Below are 18,699 nucleotides of genomic sequence, written 5' to 3'. Positions count from 1 at the left end.
CTGTCGTGTCCATTCCCAAGAACCGGCCTGACATCCCTACTGCAGCAGCAGGGGATGCAGGGGTGTCATGTCAATGCACCCCTTTTCGAGAAGGCCTCTGGGGTCTCCAGCTGGCGCCGTGGCCCAGCAGAGAGGGGAGGGGAAGGCACTTTCTCCCCCAGCTGGCCTGCTTCACGGGGTCCTTTTGCAACAGCTTTCTCCGTCCTGCAGAGCCTGGATTCTGTCACGGAGGCCCCTGGAGCTGTTTATCCTCCGGCAGGAAATTCACAGCTGGGAGAGCCCCGCCAACAGAGGCACCAGGCGCCCAGATAAGGCCCGGGAGAGACGCTGCAGCTGGAGCCGGCTGGGGGTGGGGAGCGCGGCCAGCCAACCCTTTTCCCCCTTTCTCCTCCAGGCCCGGGTCATGAGCATTCGTGGCTCTGAGAATCGGTGGCAAATGCAGCAAAGGCAGGCAGCTTGTGTTTGTCAAGGAAGCGGCTCCAGTTTGGCCTTCTTTGCGGGGCTCTCTTCGAGTTCCTCCTCACTTTCCCCCTCCCCACCCTTTCGTTTCCACAGGAAATTCTGCCACATGGATCAGGGTGCGCTCGACCCACACACAAGAGCCCAGAGGGGTCTCCCAGGACGCATCAAACATTAAACCCAGAAGCGTTGGTGGCGACGAGGGCCGGCGGAGAAACACCGCCGAGGAGAGAGTGCGATTTTCTGTTCTGTAGAAGTTTCCCTCAGGCTGGGCCTGAGGCAAAAATGTCAAACTCAAAAGAAGAAAGGAAGGCGTGGGAGAAGAGGAAAAGAAGTATGTTGCTGGTCCTGTCGAAAAGGCCAATTCATGATCGGAACAGCCTTAAGAAGGAACGGGAGAGAGGTCGATAGAGCTAGAACACATCTGTTGGTGGAAAGATGTCAGTGAAAACCTGTCAGCCCTCACTGAAGCCTGCTGGATAAATGGCACAACAGCTGTTTCTTTTTATCATCAAATATATACATGTGTATATATATTTGAAATAGCATTCAGCCAGTGAAGGACAAAAGTGAAATCATTAGGGCACGTGGCTAGTAGTGCTGGAGGCAGTTGTTAAAAAAAAAAAAGACCAAACTGCCCATAATTCAGTCTGCATCACCAGCTTGCAAGATCCAGCTGCCCATCTGCCTTAAAAAAAAAATTAGAAAACTCTCCCTCGTTATGCAAACGGGGCCGTTCCCATCTTTTGGGATATCTGGAGGTCGCACAAAGAACCAGGTCTAGGATGTGTCCTGGAGCCAGGAAGACGTTGTGACGGGTCATTTAAGACACGGGTAGCCAACCTGTGGTCCTCCAGGTGTTCGTGGACTACAATTCCCATGAGCCCCTGCCAGCATTTGCACTCAAAAGCTCACGCCTTAAATAAACCTTTCTAGGTCTTAAAGGTGCTACTGGACTCGGATTTTATTGTTCCTGGAGAGATTTCCTCCTGACGCTTTTAAAAACTTTCTCCCTGTTGTGCAGGGATGTGCAGGAGACGGTGATTCCCAACCCCCCAAAAAACCACATTGGTGCAAGGGCAATTTTTGCCGAGCTGCCTACATTAGACTCTCGTCCTTGCCCCGTGCGGAAATAAATGCAGCAGCATTATGCAAGAGGGCCTGGAGTGAACGCCGGAAACATTTGCTCGCCTTCAAGGTGCCACTGTTGGTGAATCTTACCCACTTTCCCCTGGACGGCTCCTGCGCTGGGACCCAGGGCTACTTGGGCGCATCCAGGAAAGGGCCACTAATGCTCCTGCTGTCATCCGGCTGGCCTACCTGCGAGTTGCGGTACGGGCAATCCTGGGCTGATTCGGAGGCCTGGCCTCCCCACAAGCCCTTTGCCTGGAAGTGGGGCAAGGAACGTGAGCAGACTGATGGGGAGAAAGGGGCAGAAGCCTCTGAAACGAAATTTGCTTTTAATTACAAGAAATAACGAACACTTTGGTCACCGTTCAAACGTTCTGCTACCAGAACGAAAATTAACATGAGGGGGAAACGGTAAAGGCGTTTTATACATACAGGAATCCATAAAATGAGCTATAACAAAATAATAGATATACACAGAGAACCGGCTTGCTGGGAGAACCATGAAGGTCACAAAGGGAAAGAGGAATTAAAGGTTTTGGGCTTAAATGAAGCGGAGGGGGGGGGAATAAATGGTGACACAGACAGAGGGTCACCCCCCTCCGAGGAAATGGTGATCAGAGCTCAGCCCGAATTTACTTTGCAGTCTGAGGCAGGGTCCGGCAATTGACCAAAATTCCAACTGATCTCTGGTCCACAGGTCAGTTCTGGAGCAAAAGGCTGTTTTTCAGAGTGGACTTTATGGCACTCGATCATGGGTGGCCAAACTGTGGCTCTCCAGGGGCTCATGGGCATTGTAGTCCCTGGACATCTGGAGAGCCCCAATTTGGCCACCCCTGCACTATGTCCTTCTGAGAAGAGTTGGTTCTTATATGCCGCTTTTCTCTACCCGAAGGAGTCTCAAAGTGGCTCACCTTCCCTTTCCTCTCCCCACAACAGACACTCTGTGAGGTGGGTGAGGCTGAGAGAGCCCTGATATTACTGAAGAAGAACAGTTGGTTCTTATATGCCGCTTTTCTCTACCCGAAGGACACTCAAAGCGGCTTCCAATTGCCTTCCCTCTCCTCTCCCCACAACAGACACCCTGTGAGGTGGGTGAGGCTGAGAGATAAGTACACAAAGGAAGAAAATAAAACCCTTACCTAGATTAGATCCCCCTCTGTACGCCCACCACAAAGGAGCCAAAAAACCACCCACTTTCCCCACTGTAGTCATTGGGAACCTGTTAAAGGGTAACTAAATTCCCAGGTGATGCAGACCTGGGACATCACACTATAGTCAAAGTGGGATGGATAAGGGAGCACAAGGAAGGAAGGAAGCCAACGATGGCACCACAGGAGAAGGGTAACTCAGGAGACATTGCTGACGTGGGAAAAAGGAGGGGGTGGGCTTCTCAATGGCTTATCGGTGGCCTCCTGCAGATACGTGCGGGCCGGAGGCGCCCGAAGTTGAAAGAGGTATCTGTGCAAACAGGTCCAGAGACGTTTGAAGACTGGCGCATGTCTGTTTGTTTCGGGGAATGTCATTTTGACAAAAGCCAGAGGCCAGCCAAAGGGCAGGAGGACAGATGTGGAGTTGATGAACGGCGATTGGGAAACCCAGCGTTCAAACGGGTCTGAGGTCCGAGATCAGCCCGCGGAATTCCTGGCAGTTCATCCTTGTGGGTAGTAAAGTCTCCTAAATGGCCATCCAGTTCCTGTTGGAGAGAGTTGCACTCCAAGAGAGATGCAACCCTGCGGTCGGCTCCGTCGCTCACCTGGGCCGCAGCTGAGCTTCCAGGGAGGAGAAGGAATGTTATCTCTCCAGCCAGGTATTCAATTCCCGGTTTACCCTTTGCAAACGAGCCCACCAAAGTTTCTAGCCCTCAAGAAAGCGGCACTAGCCCGCCTGCCCCCAAACCTACTGGTGTTAGTCATTTCTGGAATGCCGATGGATTCAAGCAGAGGAGGGGGACGGCATTCCTTCCAATTTACTCAAGGTTTCCTTCCTACCTAGCCTGGAGGAGATTTTTTGTTCTACTTAAAACATGCCAGGCAAACTTGCTTACGAACCGCCCCGACAATCAGTCTGCATCATGCCTCAAACGTTCTTCGTTCCTCCGCTCACCCACCCTGTCCTCTCTTGACTGCCTCCCTCAAAACGTAAACAAGGAAGTGCCATCCCTGCTTGGCTTCACCCCTTTTCTCTCCACTTCCGCCTCTCGGGATTCCTTCGCATCTTCCTCCTCCCGCTCCCATCTTCTTCCCCTTCGGTTTTACATGAGTCCAGAGTGCGAATCCTGCATCCGGTGGGGGCAGGGGCCCTTGCAGGGCCGGCAGTCCAGCTGCGGACTCAACGGACGCTGCCTCTGCCTCCTCGTCCACCCAAGAAGGGGTGCAATCCGAGCAGACGGGTAGGAAGACACCAGGATACACGGACTCTGGAAAAGACAGGAGACCCAGGCAGGCTACAAAGATTGCCAGAGAGTCCACTCCAGTAGATACCAGATAGGAAAACAGGAGGGTCGCTGGATGGAGACTGACAAAGAGATAAGTTAAGGGATCCTTCCTATCTGCCCATTGTTTCATTTCCCGGTGGATAAGTTATTACATCATCCATCCAGGGGCAAGATGTCCCCGTGGCTTTCTGGATACGTTCCCGGTCTGCTGCTCCCTGGAGAGAGAAACAAGCCAAACTCCGGTTGTACCACAAGGGCCGCTCGTCTTGGACCCAGCCGAAGCAACGGGGGTCACTGTCTGTGCATCTCAGTCCGCCCTGCGTCCCTTCCTCCCGTCTCTCCCCCACCCAGACTGTTCCCAAGGTTCACTGTCCCGGCAGGCCACCCGGGAGGAAGGAAGGCCTGAGAAACAAAAGGCGAGGTGACAAAGACACAGGGGGTTCCTCCAATGGGGCAACTCCTGCCCCGCTTCATCTGTTCTACAGACCTCAGGTGGCCACAAACAGAGGTGCGTTTCCCGGTGGCTGCCGACGCTGCACATGCAGGAGAGTTCTGGCCATTCCAGACGTCGCTGGGGAAGGCAAGAAACGGGAGGAAAGGACAACCGCGACGGGACACGTGCCGCAACCGTGTCTCGTATTCTGTAACAGGATCGCTTGGCCGGTCAGAAGACCGACCGCCAGGCTGAAAAGCCGAGTCTCTTTCTGTTCTCCAATCTTTCCGTCGGCATCGGTGGCCTCGGGGGTCGGAGACCAGCCTGACGCTTCTCCAACTGTAAGGGTCGTGGGTGGGAAAGCGCAGCCCGGCCGTCCTCCGGAAGTCAGCCGGGAGCGGTCGAAAGCTAGAAGGTGGCTCCTGGAAGGGCCGGAGAGAAGCGGCAAGGCAACCAGTGGTCATCGGCAGAGGAGGCTTGGCCCGTGGGCGGCCAGCTGCCCACGACTGGGGATCTCTGCAGAGAGGAGCGTTTGGGGTTGGAGGGGTGGTGATGAAAAGCCAAGGCGAGACAGACCGGCGCCGCTCCCCCTTCCTATAGCCCGATCTCTTCATCTTGCTCGTCCTCAAAGCTGTACCCCTGCCCCAGGTCCTCGTCGTCTTCCTCGTCGTCCTCGTCGTCGACCATGTGGTGCAGGGGGTGCCTCGCCGGGCTCGTGCTCTCGGTCCTCACCGGGACCTGCTCCAGGCCCTTGATACTGTCCCAGTCTCTATCCATCACCCCCAGCACCTCGTCCAAGATGGAAGGCCCGAGGTCCAGCTGGAAGGAGAGCAGGGACTCCCCGTACTCCAAGGCGGGGCTCTCCAAGGAGATCTTCTGGTGCAGGTCCCAGCCGGCGCCATTGGGGGGCGCCTGTGGCGGCTGCTCTGCCGTTTCCAGACCGTGCCGTCCCACGTAGCCTCCGTCGGGGGTCGAGGTGGCCGGCCTCTGGAGGACCCCGTTCCCCCTGCCGGGGGGAGACAGCAGCTCGAAAGGGCCGGAATCGGCTCCGGAAAGAGAGAGGCGCTCCGGGGAGCCGGACACGTCGGAGGCCAGCCCGTTGGCCTTGGGGCCCCCGTGGTTGCTGAGGAAAGAGGTGTCCCCAAAAGCATCTCCGCCCCGGCCAATGTGCATCGTGTGGCGGAAGTCCCCCAGCGGGGCGCTGATCATGGCCCGATCCAGACGGGGACGCTTCTTGGAGTGGGCGACGGGAGACTGCTTAAGGATCGGCATCTGGGGAGAAAGGGAGAGGCAGATGAGAAGGGGGCCAAGGAGACGTCTTCCCGCTCCAACCAGTACGGCCTGCCGTGCAGGCCGCTGGGATCCGGGAGGCCTAGGCGACGGATCCATTATTCAACGCGTCATTATCTCACGCCCGTCCATGCATTTTGCAAAAGGCGCTCTCCCACCAGCCTCGACGGCTCGGGCGGCCAAAATAGGAACCGCCGCGGTCCCGCCTGGCAGGACCGTCGCCGGGGCAAACAGCAGAGTTGCAGGAAAGCCCTTTTTGCAAATGAGCACCACCGCCTTCAATTAGGCAAACCGATTCCGGAGCCGGCTTTCGTCTAGTGCCAGCTGGCGTGTTTATTATTTATCGAGGGCCGAAAATTGCTGGGTGATGCAGGAAAACGAGAAGAAGAAAAAAAAAAAGGCAACAGCCAAACCCAAGGTATGTCCTGCCCTCGAGCTTATTGTTTCAGGAATTGTCCCATTAAAAGTGTGCCTCCCTCCCTCCCTCCCTCCCTCCCTCCCTCCGAGACGTTCAGGATGCTGAGCACGGGGCCGTCCTGCTTTATCGCTGCGCCGATCTTGCGAGGATGGTTAGGAAGCGAGCGCTGCCCCAAGGAGAGCTTCAGGGGCGAGCAGGCACTCGAACTCAAGACTCCCCAAGCGCGTTGAGTCAAGGAGGATGGAACTGGGGGAGGAGGGGGGGGGAACTCTGGCCCTTTAGGGACCTGGCCGAGATTGGAGATTAGGCCGCACATCAAGGGGAACGAACGCCCAAAGGACTTCTCTTGCCCCAGCCTGGCATGTCCTGCACCCAACAACCTGCTGAACGGGTTCCTCCAGGAGAGGAGCAGCTTGGCTGCTGAAAAGCCTGGGGTCGTAGGATGCCTGGGCTCCCTGGGACAGGCTAAGGGGGAAAAGAGGACAAGCCAGGGTGTCCAGGGCCCAAAGAGAGACAGACCTCGGGCATCGGAATGGGGTAGTGGTGGCTGGAAGCCTCTGGGCCAAAGACAAGCAAAGCTTTGGGGGAGATTGCTGAGGCCTGACCTCTGTGTTCCTCTGAGCGCGGAGAGCATCAAGGGCCGCAAAGAAGGCCCAGTGAGGGCTGCAAAGACCTCCAGGTTCTGCTTAGAAGCTGGCAACTGTAGACCCCCCCTCCTGCAACCCTTCTGCAATCCTCTTGTTTCCTCTCCCCCCAAATGCTCCGTACCACCGCACTATCCCTGTGATTTGATGCTCTCACACAGGCTTCCTCAACCAGGGTTCTGGGAAACCGTGGGGTTTCTTGGTGGCCTCGGAAGGGTTTCCCAAATGGGAAGGTGTTAATTAATTTTAAAGATATTTTTAAAACTTGTCCAGAGTCACGATGCAGGGGCAGGCAGTGGAACCCCCCCCCCCTGAATTTCTCTTGGGTACCCTACAACGTCTATGTAAGTCTTGCCCTTTCTGCATGGCCAGGCGAAGAGAGCTGCAAGCATTAATGTCAACACCTCTGCAAGCCTTCCCCCTTTCCCCAGCCTTGCCTTCCGTTCCTCTTTTGCCACTCTCCTAACCTAAGACTGGAAGCTCCTTGTGGGCAGAGACCCCGCCAAATTGCTCCTCTTGAAAACAGCGCAGCCGGCCTGGAAGATGCTCCACGAAAAACCCCAAATATTTTGTAAAGGCCTCCCACTGGAGGCTCAAGGAGGGGGGAACTCCTGCCAAGTTCACATAATTGGCTGCCTGCATCAGCCTGCCGGAACGGCACACACAGGTAATTTAACTAAATACATCCAAGGGTCAGATCAATCGAGGGCTTTGGGGAGGGGGGGGGTGCGAAAGGGGTGAAAATGCAGAAGGACCCCCACCCGGGCCGGCTTCATTTTTTGGCGGAAGGTCCTGGTGGGGGTGTGCTTAATAATGGAGCAGGGCAGTCTCTGATGGGGGTTGTGCGTTCCTTAACAATACTTGTTGCTTGATCACCCTGGGCCAGTCCTTTGGCGGAAAAGTGGGGAAACACTGTAATTAGTCACTGTAGCGCAGGGGTTATTTATTAAGTGTCTTGACAGGCAGCCAAATTCCACACACTAAATAGAACGGCAACAGATATGCAGGGCAGAGAGGGGTTTGTACAGCTGAAGCATGGCATTTTCCGGGGTCCTACTTATCTACAGGACTGCTTGTCTCCTTATTTCCCCTGCAGGGTGCTTCGCTCTGCAGGTATAAATTTGTTCCCGGGCCCCCAGGAAGCACCTCAACCTGGGAGAGAGCCAACCATTGCCCCCAGTTTACACCTGGTCGTCACAGCCGGGAACAGTGGACTAATGTGGGATTGTGTGATTGTCACCTGTGTTGTTTTAATCTGTTTTATACTGTATTTGATGGGATTTATGTTTTATATATATGGTGAGCTGCCATGTGCCAGTGGGACAGAAGTCAAAATAAAATAAAATAAGAGACTCTGCACCCACAGTGCTGTCCTAGGTGGAGTTACACCTGCCTAAGTCCATTTAAGGCAACAGGCTTCCGCGGGTGTAACGCTGCTCGGGACAGCATTGCAAGGCCTATCGGACCTTGCTTGGTCACCCACGGCGAGTTCCGAATTGCCCCCAGGCGATCAGGCCCTGAAGCTTCGCGAACTTTTGTGGCTTTTTCTTCTTTGTGGGTTACAGCGCAGGGATGTGTGGTTAGTAAAAAAGGAAGGAAGGAAGGAAGAAGGTGGGGCGTAAATGGTCACTTTCATCCGGCAAGGTTATATAGCCTGCACTCAGAGGTGCTCTGCTGGATCGCATCAGTGGTCCATCTAACCCAGCATCGTGTTTCTGTTTGGGACGCTCGAGACGAGGATGCAGAGAGCTCAGAGCAACAATTGCAATCGCCCCGAAAGCGAGCCTGTGGGAAATCGATAACGTAACCCATAAAACTCAGTTTTAGGATAGACGTGGAGATGCATTCATCACCTGCCTCCACATCCCACCCAAAATTCCCTGGAGGTCCCCCATCCAAATCGTAGCTAGGGCTGACCTTGGTTAGCTTCCGAGACCTGACAAGATCCAACCTGCTTGGGCTTCTTGGGTCTTTGTGGGGGGGTGCCAACAAGGAAGCAACCCTTCTGATTGATAACTAATCCAGAGGTTTATGCGGCGGATCCCAAAGAGGGAGTAAGTGCATACTGGAGAAGCTGCACCCTCGACCTTTGGGGGTTGGAGAGAAATGCACCCAAACCCTCAGGACCAAAGCCTATGGATGACATGAAGATGTGCGTTGATTGCATACGGACATGCGCAGTAATGTAGGGAAATGAGAGCAACAGCTGAGCTCTGGGCTTAACTCCACAGCCTTCCAGAAGGAAAAATACTGCTCCCTTAACCCCCACCCCTCTCCTTCTGCGTTTCCCTGCTCTGTGGATGGCAGGTACGGGGGCTGACCCTGCAGGGCAATGACAGAATTTCCTTCCGGAAACAAGCAAACAAACCCAAAATGAAAACCTTTGAATAAAAGAGTTAAGGAAATGATGGGGGGGGGGGGGTTGAGGGAATAATTCCCCAGTTCAGCTGCTCAGCCTCTGATGGGCCAGAATTGTTGACAGCTTATGCGCTCAGAGACCGGACGTGGGGCTTTGAGGCACCGGGATATAGTTAGTTCCCAGGCTCTTGTGGGAAGGGAGGCTCACGATCTCTCTTGGCAGAGTGCAAGGGAGAAGGAAGAACTGGAGTCCCTGGTAAGGACATGGGATTGGGTGGGTTGGGAGCCAGGGCCCCTGGCAAGAAGAAGGGGGAGAAGAGGGAACCGGGGAAGGGGGGAAGCCACTTAGGGGGAGGGGGATCGGGAAAGTGGGAGGGAGGATAGGGTTTGGGAATCCCGGGAAACATGTGCCAGGAAGTCCAGGCAGTGGTCTCTGACTGGGGAGCGGCTCGCTTAGCCACAACCCCCCCCCCCCCGCTTCCTGCCCAGCCACGGCCGGATTTATGACCCCTCGCTCATTCCTCCCGCCAGTCGCCCCCGAGAGCCGGAGGTTTTATGGAGACACCCGAGGCCGTGGCTGGGCATTCGCCTCCAAATCATCTCGGAAAGTCATTTCCCCTCCCCTTCCAGGAGTGCCGCTCCGAGATGGATCTGCTTTCTGATTCCTCCCCCCATATTGCATATGAGAGAGAGAGAGAGAGAGAGAGAGAGAGAGAGAGAGAGAGAGCCTTCCTCAATTCCAGGGAAGAGCCCTGACAGTCACTCATTCTTACTCCTCCCTCTCCTTCTTGAGATTTCGGCTGCCGTCTCCAGCCCAGAGAACCCAGCATCTTTGGCCCTTGTAAACCCCATATGCTTGGGGAAGCCCTCCTCCTTGACTCCCCTCCCCACTCACAGCACATCACACTGCCCCCCTCCGCTCGGCCCCCAACACACCCCCTCTCTGGCAGGCAGCCGGCATCCCTGACTCGGCGGCTCTCCCTCCCAAGCGCAGCAAAGGTGCTGCTGAGCAGGCCAGACTCACCTTTCCGAAAAGCCTTTGCTTCTCCGCGACTCAGGGGGGGGGTGACTGACTCACAGAACCGTCCCGTCTCGCTTCCTGCTTTTGTATTCGCCCGGTCCCGCTGCCTCTGCCTCCTGCCAGGAGGTTGAGCCAAAAGAAGCAGAGCCGCAAAGAAACACACCCGTCGCCGATCTCCTCCTGGCGCTACAGTTGGATCCTGTCCCTGCTCCGTCCGGCCGCGTCCGGGAAGTCCGCTGGCCGTTCTCAGAAATCCCCGGGAAGTTTCCTCTTTTCTCCTCCTTTCATTTGTCCCGAGTTTTGCACTCCCTCTCTTCCTGCCGCCTCCTCCTCCTTGTCACGGCCCGGCCGTCGCTCCTCCCCTCCTTGGGTGGCGTCCCGGGAATCTTTCTTATTTATTTATACCTGCGTTTAAAAAGATGAAATCGAAGATGTCAGGAGCTCCAAGCGAAGCCAAACAAACTGTGCGGTTTGAAAAGAAAAACAAGACGCCAGGTCTCGAATGCAACAGAGGGCTGGGGATCCAGGAGCCAAGGGAAATATTGCTTCAAGAAATAAAGAGAGGAAAGGAATCTTGAAATGCACACACACACACACACAAAAAAAAACTCTCTCGCATCGTCTTCTGAAGTTCTCTGCATTCCTGGACTTCCGGACTTATTCGGAATCTAAGCGGGTTGGGAGGAGGGGTGAATAGTGAAAAATATAGCAATGCAAATGGGAAAGTAGAGAACAGATGTTCCCCCATCTCTCTTGGGATGCCAGCCTCCAGGGGGGACCTGGGGATTTCCCTGGTTTCTCCAGACTACAGAGATAAGATCCCCTGGAGAGAATGGCTGCTTTGGAGGGGGGACTTGAAGCCACTGTACCCCGCTGAGGTCCTCCCCAGGCAGCTCCCCCCCCCCCAAATTAAGAACCTAGAAAGGTCAACATAAGGGAAATGAACTTAACCCTCTGTTGCGTAGAACAGAATTTTAAAATTGAGTACTAATCTTCATCGGCTCAAATCAATTTAATTACATTGATTTATTTACTTGCTAAAGTTGATTTCCTTTCATTGGACCTTTGTAGGTTCTCGACTTTTGTTTGGCTCGGGATATTTCCGCCCCCAAATCTCCAAAAGTTTCCCACCCTGGATCTGACCACCCGACCTACCCATCCCCTGCTGGGGGCTGGGTGGGGGCACCTGGAAACCCTACATCTCCCCAATTGGCTTCCCCAGCTGGCACACCCCAATTTCCCTCAGGGACGGGGGCGGAGGAGGTTTCACGCGACTTCTGCAACAGCCAAATGGTAGCCACTGGAACATCTGCAAACGGATGCAAAATCAGCGCATCTTTGGCAGACGTTCCCTGGATTTGCATCCCTTTAATTCGGAGCCCTTTTGCCACACAGTTTGCCTCTTGTTGGGCGCACGGCACCTGGGAGAGCTATGCAAACAGAAGGCAGGAAGGGCGACGGAGGCAGGAGAACTGTGCTTTGAAGGCCGGGATAAACAAATGGATCTGGCTGATAAGAGACGGCAATTAATTTCCAGGGCAAGAAAAATTAATTCCACAGAGGCCCACGGGCAGGCTGGAGGGAAGGGACACGGCATTTCCCCAAAGTGACTCTCTCTCCTGATTGTGCCACTCTTCTGGGGCTTATGAACGCCGACGTTTATTTAGCCGGCAATTTGCCCCACTTTTCTCCAAAGCAGCCCACGACAGCATTCGCCCATCACCCATTTCAGCCTCCCACCAACAATCTTGTAAGGTAGGTTAGGCCAGGGCCAGGTGATACCTGTAGCACGTGCTCCAGGCCCCGCGGTTCCAGGGGCCACACACACCACCTCAATACCTATGTTGTCTGCTACTCTGAATCCCCCTTCGGTGGAAAGGGCAGGTTATAAATTCAAGGTAAAGGTAAAGGTACCCCCTGTGCAAGCACCAGGTCATGTCTGACCCTTGGGGTGACGCCCTCTAGCGTTTTCATGGCAGACTCAATACGGGGTGGTTTGCCAGTGCCTTCCCCAGTCATTACCGTTTACCCCCCAGCAAGCTGGGTACTCATTTTACCCACCTTGGAAGAATGGAAGGCTGAGTCAACCTTGAGCCGGCTGCTGGGATCAAATTCCCAGCCTCATGGGCAGAGCTTTCAGACTGCATGTCGGCTGCCTTACCACCCTGCGCCATAATTCAAATAACAATAAAAGCAGACAAATGGCACGGAAAGCAGGGCTATCAATGGTTATTGACCAGGACGGCTAAGTTGGCGCCATGTTCAAAGGCAGCATACCTGTGAGCACTAGCGTCCTAAAGGCTACCAGCTAGGCATTTTGGGAAACCAGATATGGGGTCCAAGGGAACTTTGGTCTGATGTGGCCAAGCTAATCAAAGGAAGAGCAGCCAGATGGGGCCTGAAATGGTGGAGAGACGGATTTCGTGAAGGGAACGATCAGAGACGCCTGCAAGGAGGCCGACAGACCGAGAGAAGGCGTGGGGCTTGGGAACAAACAGGCTGAAGGAGGGCGAGAGATCGCAGGCCAGATTAGGGGAGACAGATCTGGGGTGCCGTGGGAGGAGAAGCAAGGGAGGTCATTCTCCGCAGCCATAAATCTCAGAGTCAAGACCTTTTTAAATCTCCCTTTATCAGTACCAGGTTCAAAGCTCGGTTGTGCTTAAGAACACAACAGCGGTAAGGAGGAGAAAAAACTAGAAGAGAGACTAAAGGCAGAAGCACGGATTCCCCGCTCCTCCTCCACATACAGCCAGCTGGGCGACTTTGAGCCAGCCGCAGTTCCTTTAGGGCTCTTCCCAGAGAGCAGTTCTCTCCAAGCTCTCTCAGCCCCACCTATTTCCCAGGGCGTCTGTTGTGAGGAGAGGAAGGGAAAGGTGATCATAAGCCGCTTTGAGACTCCTTTCGGGTAGGGGAAACTGGGGGGTAAAAACCAACTCTTCTTCTTCTTGGGTGTCAGGGGGGGCCTGGCCACTGTACCCGCGCATGACAATGCTCAGAGCATGCATCGCCAGTTGGCATGAGCCAACTGTAGATTAACAGCCGAAGAGGGAGTCATCCCGTAGTTCAAAATCAGCTCAAAATTCAACTCTCCCCCCCCCATACATGCGCTCAAGAGATAACCACGCATGAAGTCAGTCCCACATGGTCCCAGAAGCTGTCCCTTATCCCTTCCTCTCACATTTTAGTTTCCTGTCCAGGGCGGGTCAAAGCCTTGGTGATGCCCGAGAGGGAGAACCTCAGGGGATTCAACCGGCCCTAGTAAAAAATGCCACTGATAAACTGGCAGATTTCAGCCCTTGAATGCCACCCAACCCGCTCTGCCTCAAAGCAGCCCAGTTCTCCCCTCCCATCCGGTATTTTTCTCCTAACATCACCTGCACTGACTCCAACCATGAAAATTATGCGTATTTCACATTTGTATATTGCTTGATATACAGGTCACATAGATTATCTCGTTATCTCACCACAACCCTTTAATTATTGCAGACAGGGGAGGGTTGAGGGAGAGCGCCTACCAGAGGTGAAATCTGAACACGGAACCATGAGGCTCACCGCTTGGGCTCTTCACACTATGCCACACTGGCTTTGTGCCTTCCTTGCATGCCGTTGCATACCCCTGGCACATTTGAAGTGGACCACAGACTGAAAAACGTGAGAAGGGGTGCCCAAAAGGTTTTTGGCGGGCCCTGGTCACTGTACTGACGAAATACCCCTTTGGTCATGTAGGAAAGTTTGACCTTCGTCAAGGGAAAGAAAAATAAATTGTGTAATCTGTTCCTTTGCGTGTGCTTGAATTAATGCATTCAAGGAAAACATAATGAACGCCCACGCTTCTCTTGGTCAAATGTTCTAGAAATCTGTCTTGCATATATGTCAGACATGTCCAGTCTAGTTAATTCACTCTTAGCTTAGGCATTTTGTAGCCTAGTTCATTGGACAAGCATCCAGCCCACAGCAGGAGGCCCTGGAACACGAGAAGAAATCCTAAAAGGGCCAGGGCCATAAAGAAAGGTTGAGAATTTATTTATTGTTATGGATGGTGATTCATTCCGTTTATAAACCGCCCCTCACCGTGACATCTGGCCGCCATAGGCCACAAAATCTTTCAACACCTACTGAAATGGGTAAACAGACGTGGCAGAATATCTGGGCTGATATCCATGTGACCGTGCTCATCTGCACTGCTTAAGATGACGTATTTAAAATGCTTAAGATGAAACATTTAAAAGAATGTGCTGCATCAACACAATGAGAAGCAAGCATGAGCACATAAGAAGCGCGTTGTTGACAGCCTTCTAGCTTAACACGCCAAACTTCCAAGCAGGGATATTAAGGTGACATTCTCTTATTTGTTGTAATAATCTGGTTCTCACAGACATACTGCCTCTGAACATGGAGGTTCCATTTCTAGCTTTCCTGACTGACCATCTTCGGAGGATTTACAGGAGTGGCCGAACTGTGGCTCTCCATATGTCCACGGACTACAATTCCAATGCTGGCAGGGGCTCATGGGAATTGTAGTCCATGGGCTTCTGGAGAGCCAGAGTTTGGCCCGCTGTCCTAGAACATGTTTCGGCTTTTACCAGTTAACAAAACAGAGGATTGCCTCATCTTGTGTACGTGAATTTTTAAAATTAACGGTGAGTCACTGAGGAAAATCACACGCTCATCAGATTAACTTTCCTAAACTGTAGTTATTTCTAAGAAAATTGTCAGGGGGAGGGACACGCATGATAGAAACAGCTGTCTATACAATACATGGGGGGGGGGAGCTTTTATTTATTTATTTGGATTTTTATACTGCTCATTCTTTACAGCTCTTTTCCAATTAAGTGAATAAGGAACTATAAGAAATGATCCAATAGCTGAATCACGAATGCAGCAAAACACAATGGGAATTTTAAAAAATAAAGTGTTAATTAGATAACAGAATCCCAAGTTAATCAGGAATAGGAAGGCTTAAGGGGGTGGCAGGTTACAGTGGATGAGCGATAGGGTTGTGAGTGTCCTGCATAGTGCGGGGGTTGGACTAGATGACCTATGAGGTCCCTTCCAACTCTATGATTCTAGGACTCAGACGGAAATAGGCCAGACTGATCAGGGAATCTGTTTTTTTTTGGGGGGGAGCATCTTCTAGGCATGGAACTGGGGTCCCTGTGGGAGGGCAGGTCGTTGTGAGTTCCCTGCATTCTGCAGGGGTTGGACAAAATGACCCCGGAGGGCCCTTCCAACTCTATGATTCTACAGCTCTGAGATAAAACGGAGAGACCAAGCATAAGACAGACATGGCTTTACTAAATATCAGGGAGGGGAAACCGCAAAATTGCTAACATGTTTCTTTTCTACAAGCCGCTGCCATTTGGCACAATAAATATCCCTGTACAAAATGCCCTCGACCACACAAATTTCAATAATCTTGGGCCTGCAACGGAGGACCCAGGAAATCCTGACGCGATAACCGCCATCCTGCTGTCCCGGCTTCACGGAGCCAATGGCGTTTTCTGCCCCTGGCTGTTTTTGCTGTCAAGGTCTTAGCAGTTCAATTGGCTGTTATCTAAAATGTTTACTTTCTATCCCCCCCCCCCCCAAACGCACACACTTCGGTGAGTCAGCAGCATGATGCCCGCTGCAATGTGACTCATTGATTGCCTTTCATCTGGCGTGGCACAGAACGTGGCCCTGGGCACTATAACGGGGCTACTGCTATCTGGGAAGTGGCCCCCGCTGCGTGGGGCAGGCTTGACCAGATGTTTTTATGTACCTTGTAATTTGACTACTGGTCTAGTACCATAATAATAAAGACTTGACTTGACTAGAGAAGAAAGGCCAGGATGTATTTATTTATTTATATTTGTATACCGCCCTTCTATGTGGCTCTGGATGTCTGGGAAAGTCATTGCAGGAGAGTATCCTGCAGCGTGCATGAGCATGGATGTTAATTAGGGTTTCTGGTTCAGGAAATACCTGGTGTTTTTTTTTGGGGGGGGGGTTACAGAGGGAATGAAGTAAGCGGGATATAATGCCACGGAGTCCACCTTCCATAGCAGCCATGTTCTCCAGGGGAAGCCATCTCTATTGCCTGGAAACGAGTTGTAATTCTGGGAGATCCCCAGCCAGCCACTACCTGGAGGTTGGCGACCCTGCCTACAGCCACAAGTCGGAGCTCTCTTGGCGGGCTGTGGCTATGCATGTGCACCATGAAGGTGCACGGAGCTGCCCAAAGAGCAGGAGAAGAGGGTCCCTGCCCCAAGCTGCTTACAATCTTCCATTTGACCCAGACAGGGATAGAGGTGGGGGCGGACAGGGAAGGGAGGCGCCAGCATTCCAGTGGGGCATTTCTCGGCTTCGCTTCAGCACAGAACAAGGCGGGGCCAACGAAATGTACAGGAAACGAGAAAGGGCAGGGTTGCGTAACCGTAGCGAGCAATTCCGCACATGTGTATGTAATTATACCTAACGACCTGAGCATGAGAATTGTGAATTTGCATCTAATGAACCGAGTTTTGGGTGTGCGGCTCATAATTTCTAGTGAGTCTCTTTTGGTTTTGGTTTTGAATTTTATTTTTATTTTTATTTCTCCCCAGCAGGGACCCAAACCAGCTTGCATCATTTTTCCCCTCTTCCGTTTTATCTTCCCAACAACCCTGCGAGGTAGGTTAGGCGGAATGGGTGTGAGTGGGGTGTTCAGCTTAGTATAGTGAGCAAGCTTAGTGTAGTGCAGACTTCTAATGTGGTGAGCTGGGCTTGATTCCCTGCTCCTCCATGTGTTGCCAGCTGGGTCAGAGGCTGAATGCCTTAAAATGAGTTATTTTTTCTTGCCTTATCTGTGCAGAGTGGAAATCTCAATAACAGTGACCCCCCTCTTGGACATTCTTCTCCAGTATTGTGGCTAATCAATAAATGCATTTTCGTTTTATGCCATGCTGCTAAACCACACCGCCTGCTATGTATGTGAATGTAATCCAAATCAGCTTTTTTTCCAGACGGAACCTCCATGTTCAGAGGCAATATACCTTAGAATCCTGGGAGACAAACAACTAGGATTTGCCCTGGCACACAGAGGGATGGGGCTCGCCGCTCTCGGAAACAGGATGCTGGGGATTGGGGGGGGGGGAGGGAGGGAGCGATAGTCCTGTTCGTGTACAAAGAGCAGAAGGGGATTAAGAAACAGGATTTCTGTTTTCCTCTGGGGAGAGGAGCAAGGTCCGGCTCAGGTAGGGAGAAAGCCAGGAACAAAGTATCCAAACAGTTGAGAATGCATACAAGACACCAGTTGGCCTTTCGAACAAACAAAGTTAGTGGGCCACAACAGCAAACAGAAAGGGGGGAAAATAAATCAACTAGGCCAGCAGGCAAGGGAGAGAGAGAAATTATCACATGATGCCATTCACCCACAGGCCTGCACCAATGACAGAGCCCAGGTTTACATAACACAGTGCCCTGCCCCCTTCTTGCTGCCCTGGAGATGTGGGACACGCTTGGAACATGCCTGGCGCCATGTGATCCTCAAAGGCGCGGCCCGGACCGTGCGGGGCTGTGCCCCGACAGGGCAGGTTTCGCCTGGGAAAAGCGGACGGGCCTTGCCAAACACACAAATGCATGAGATGAGACTCCATGCGCACGCAAGATGCTACAGCAAGACCTCTGCCTGTGGAAGGGACCAGACACACCTGCACATCTGCACCACTCCTGGGTGTGCAAAAAGACCCACTCTTCCGGGTGGCATCAACAGCCTGCCCAGGTCACCCCCAGGGATAGTCAACCTGTGGTCCTCCAGATGTCCATGGACTACAATTCCCATGAGCCCCTGCCAGCGTGTTCCCAGCCTCATGGGAATTGTAGTCCATGGACATCTGGAGGGCCACAGGTTACACCACTGCCTGATACTGGAGGCGGAGGCTGGAAGCCCCTTTTCCGAGACTCCCACTGGCGCTCCCTTCTCGCCCAAACGCTCAGGCGCCGCAGCGCTCCGGAGGAAGCGAAGGCGCTTGTAAGCCGCTTTGCGCAGCGGAAAGCGGGGTATAAAACCCAACTCTTCTCCTTCTCGCCCCCCTCCCGTCCAATCTCGTTCCCGGGACGGGCTGTCGGTCTCCTCGCCCGCTCTTCTGCCCTCGCAGCCCCCCGTCTCCGGGCTTCAGGCCCCAGCGGGAGTTCCCCCGGCGCGCCTCTTCCCGATCCCCCGGCCGGCCCCGCATCCGAAGGCGCGCCATCCCCGCCCGCCGTTCAGCCCGCCAGAGACTCCTTTTCGGACAGGATCCGGGGGACCCCCGCCGCCGCCCGGCTCTGCCCTCTCGCTCCTTCCCCCGCGGCGCCCTTACCTCCCTGCCCGGTCCGGTGCCGGCCGCCGCCCAGCCTCCGCGCCCTTGGCCCGGCAAGAGTGACCCCGGGAGGGGGCGCGCCTCCGCCCCGCCCCCCAGCCGGCGAGAGGGAGGGGCCGGGCACCGCGGAGGCGGGGGAGGAGGAGGCGCGCGCCGTCCGCGCGGAGGGCCAAACTTGGAAAGCGCCTCGCGC

The 18,699-nt window shown here is 53.7% G+C and overlaps 1 protein-coding gene across 1 annotated transcript; it reads right to left on the bottom strand.

Annotated features, from left to right (window-relative positions):
- Window positions 1-1,902: 1,902 nt before the first annotated feature.
- CDC42EP5 (CDC42 effector protein 5) lies at window positions 1,903-18,656 on the bottom strand. Its single transcript, XM_077315965.1, has 3 exons — window positions 18,507-18,656; window positions 10,192-10,593; window positions 1,903-5,729 (listed from the first exon to the last, which is right to left on the bottom strand). Exon 3 carries the CDS (start codon window positions 5,727-5,729, stop codon window positions 5,052-5,054), a length of 678 nt encoding a protein of 225 aa, XP_077172080.1. The 5' UTR covers window positions 10,192-10,593; window positions 18,507-18,656; the 3' UTR covers window positions 1,903-5,051.
- Between the last annotated feature and the right edge of the window lie 43 nt (window positions 18,657-18,699).

This window comes from Paroedura picta, chromosome 16 (assembly GCF_049243985.1).
Source record: "Paroedura picta isolate Pp20150507F chromosome 16, Ppicta_v3.0, whole genome shotgun sequence".
In the NCBI taxonomy this organism is placed as follows: Eukaryota; Metazoa; Chordata; class Lepidosauria; order Squamata; family Gekkonidae; genus Paroedura; species Paroedura picta.
This window is presented reverse-complemented; position numbering and strand designations above follow the sequence as displayed.

Excerpts from the sequence above, each read along its gene's own strand:
- CDC42EP5 (XM_077315965.1), bottom strand. The coding sequence starts at position 5,729 with ATGCCGATCCTTAAGCAGTCTCCCGTCGCCCACTCCAAGAAGCGTCCC.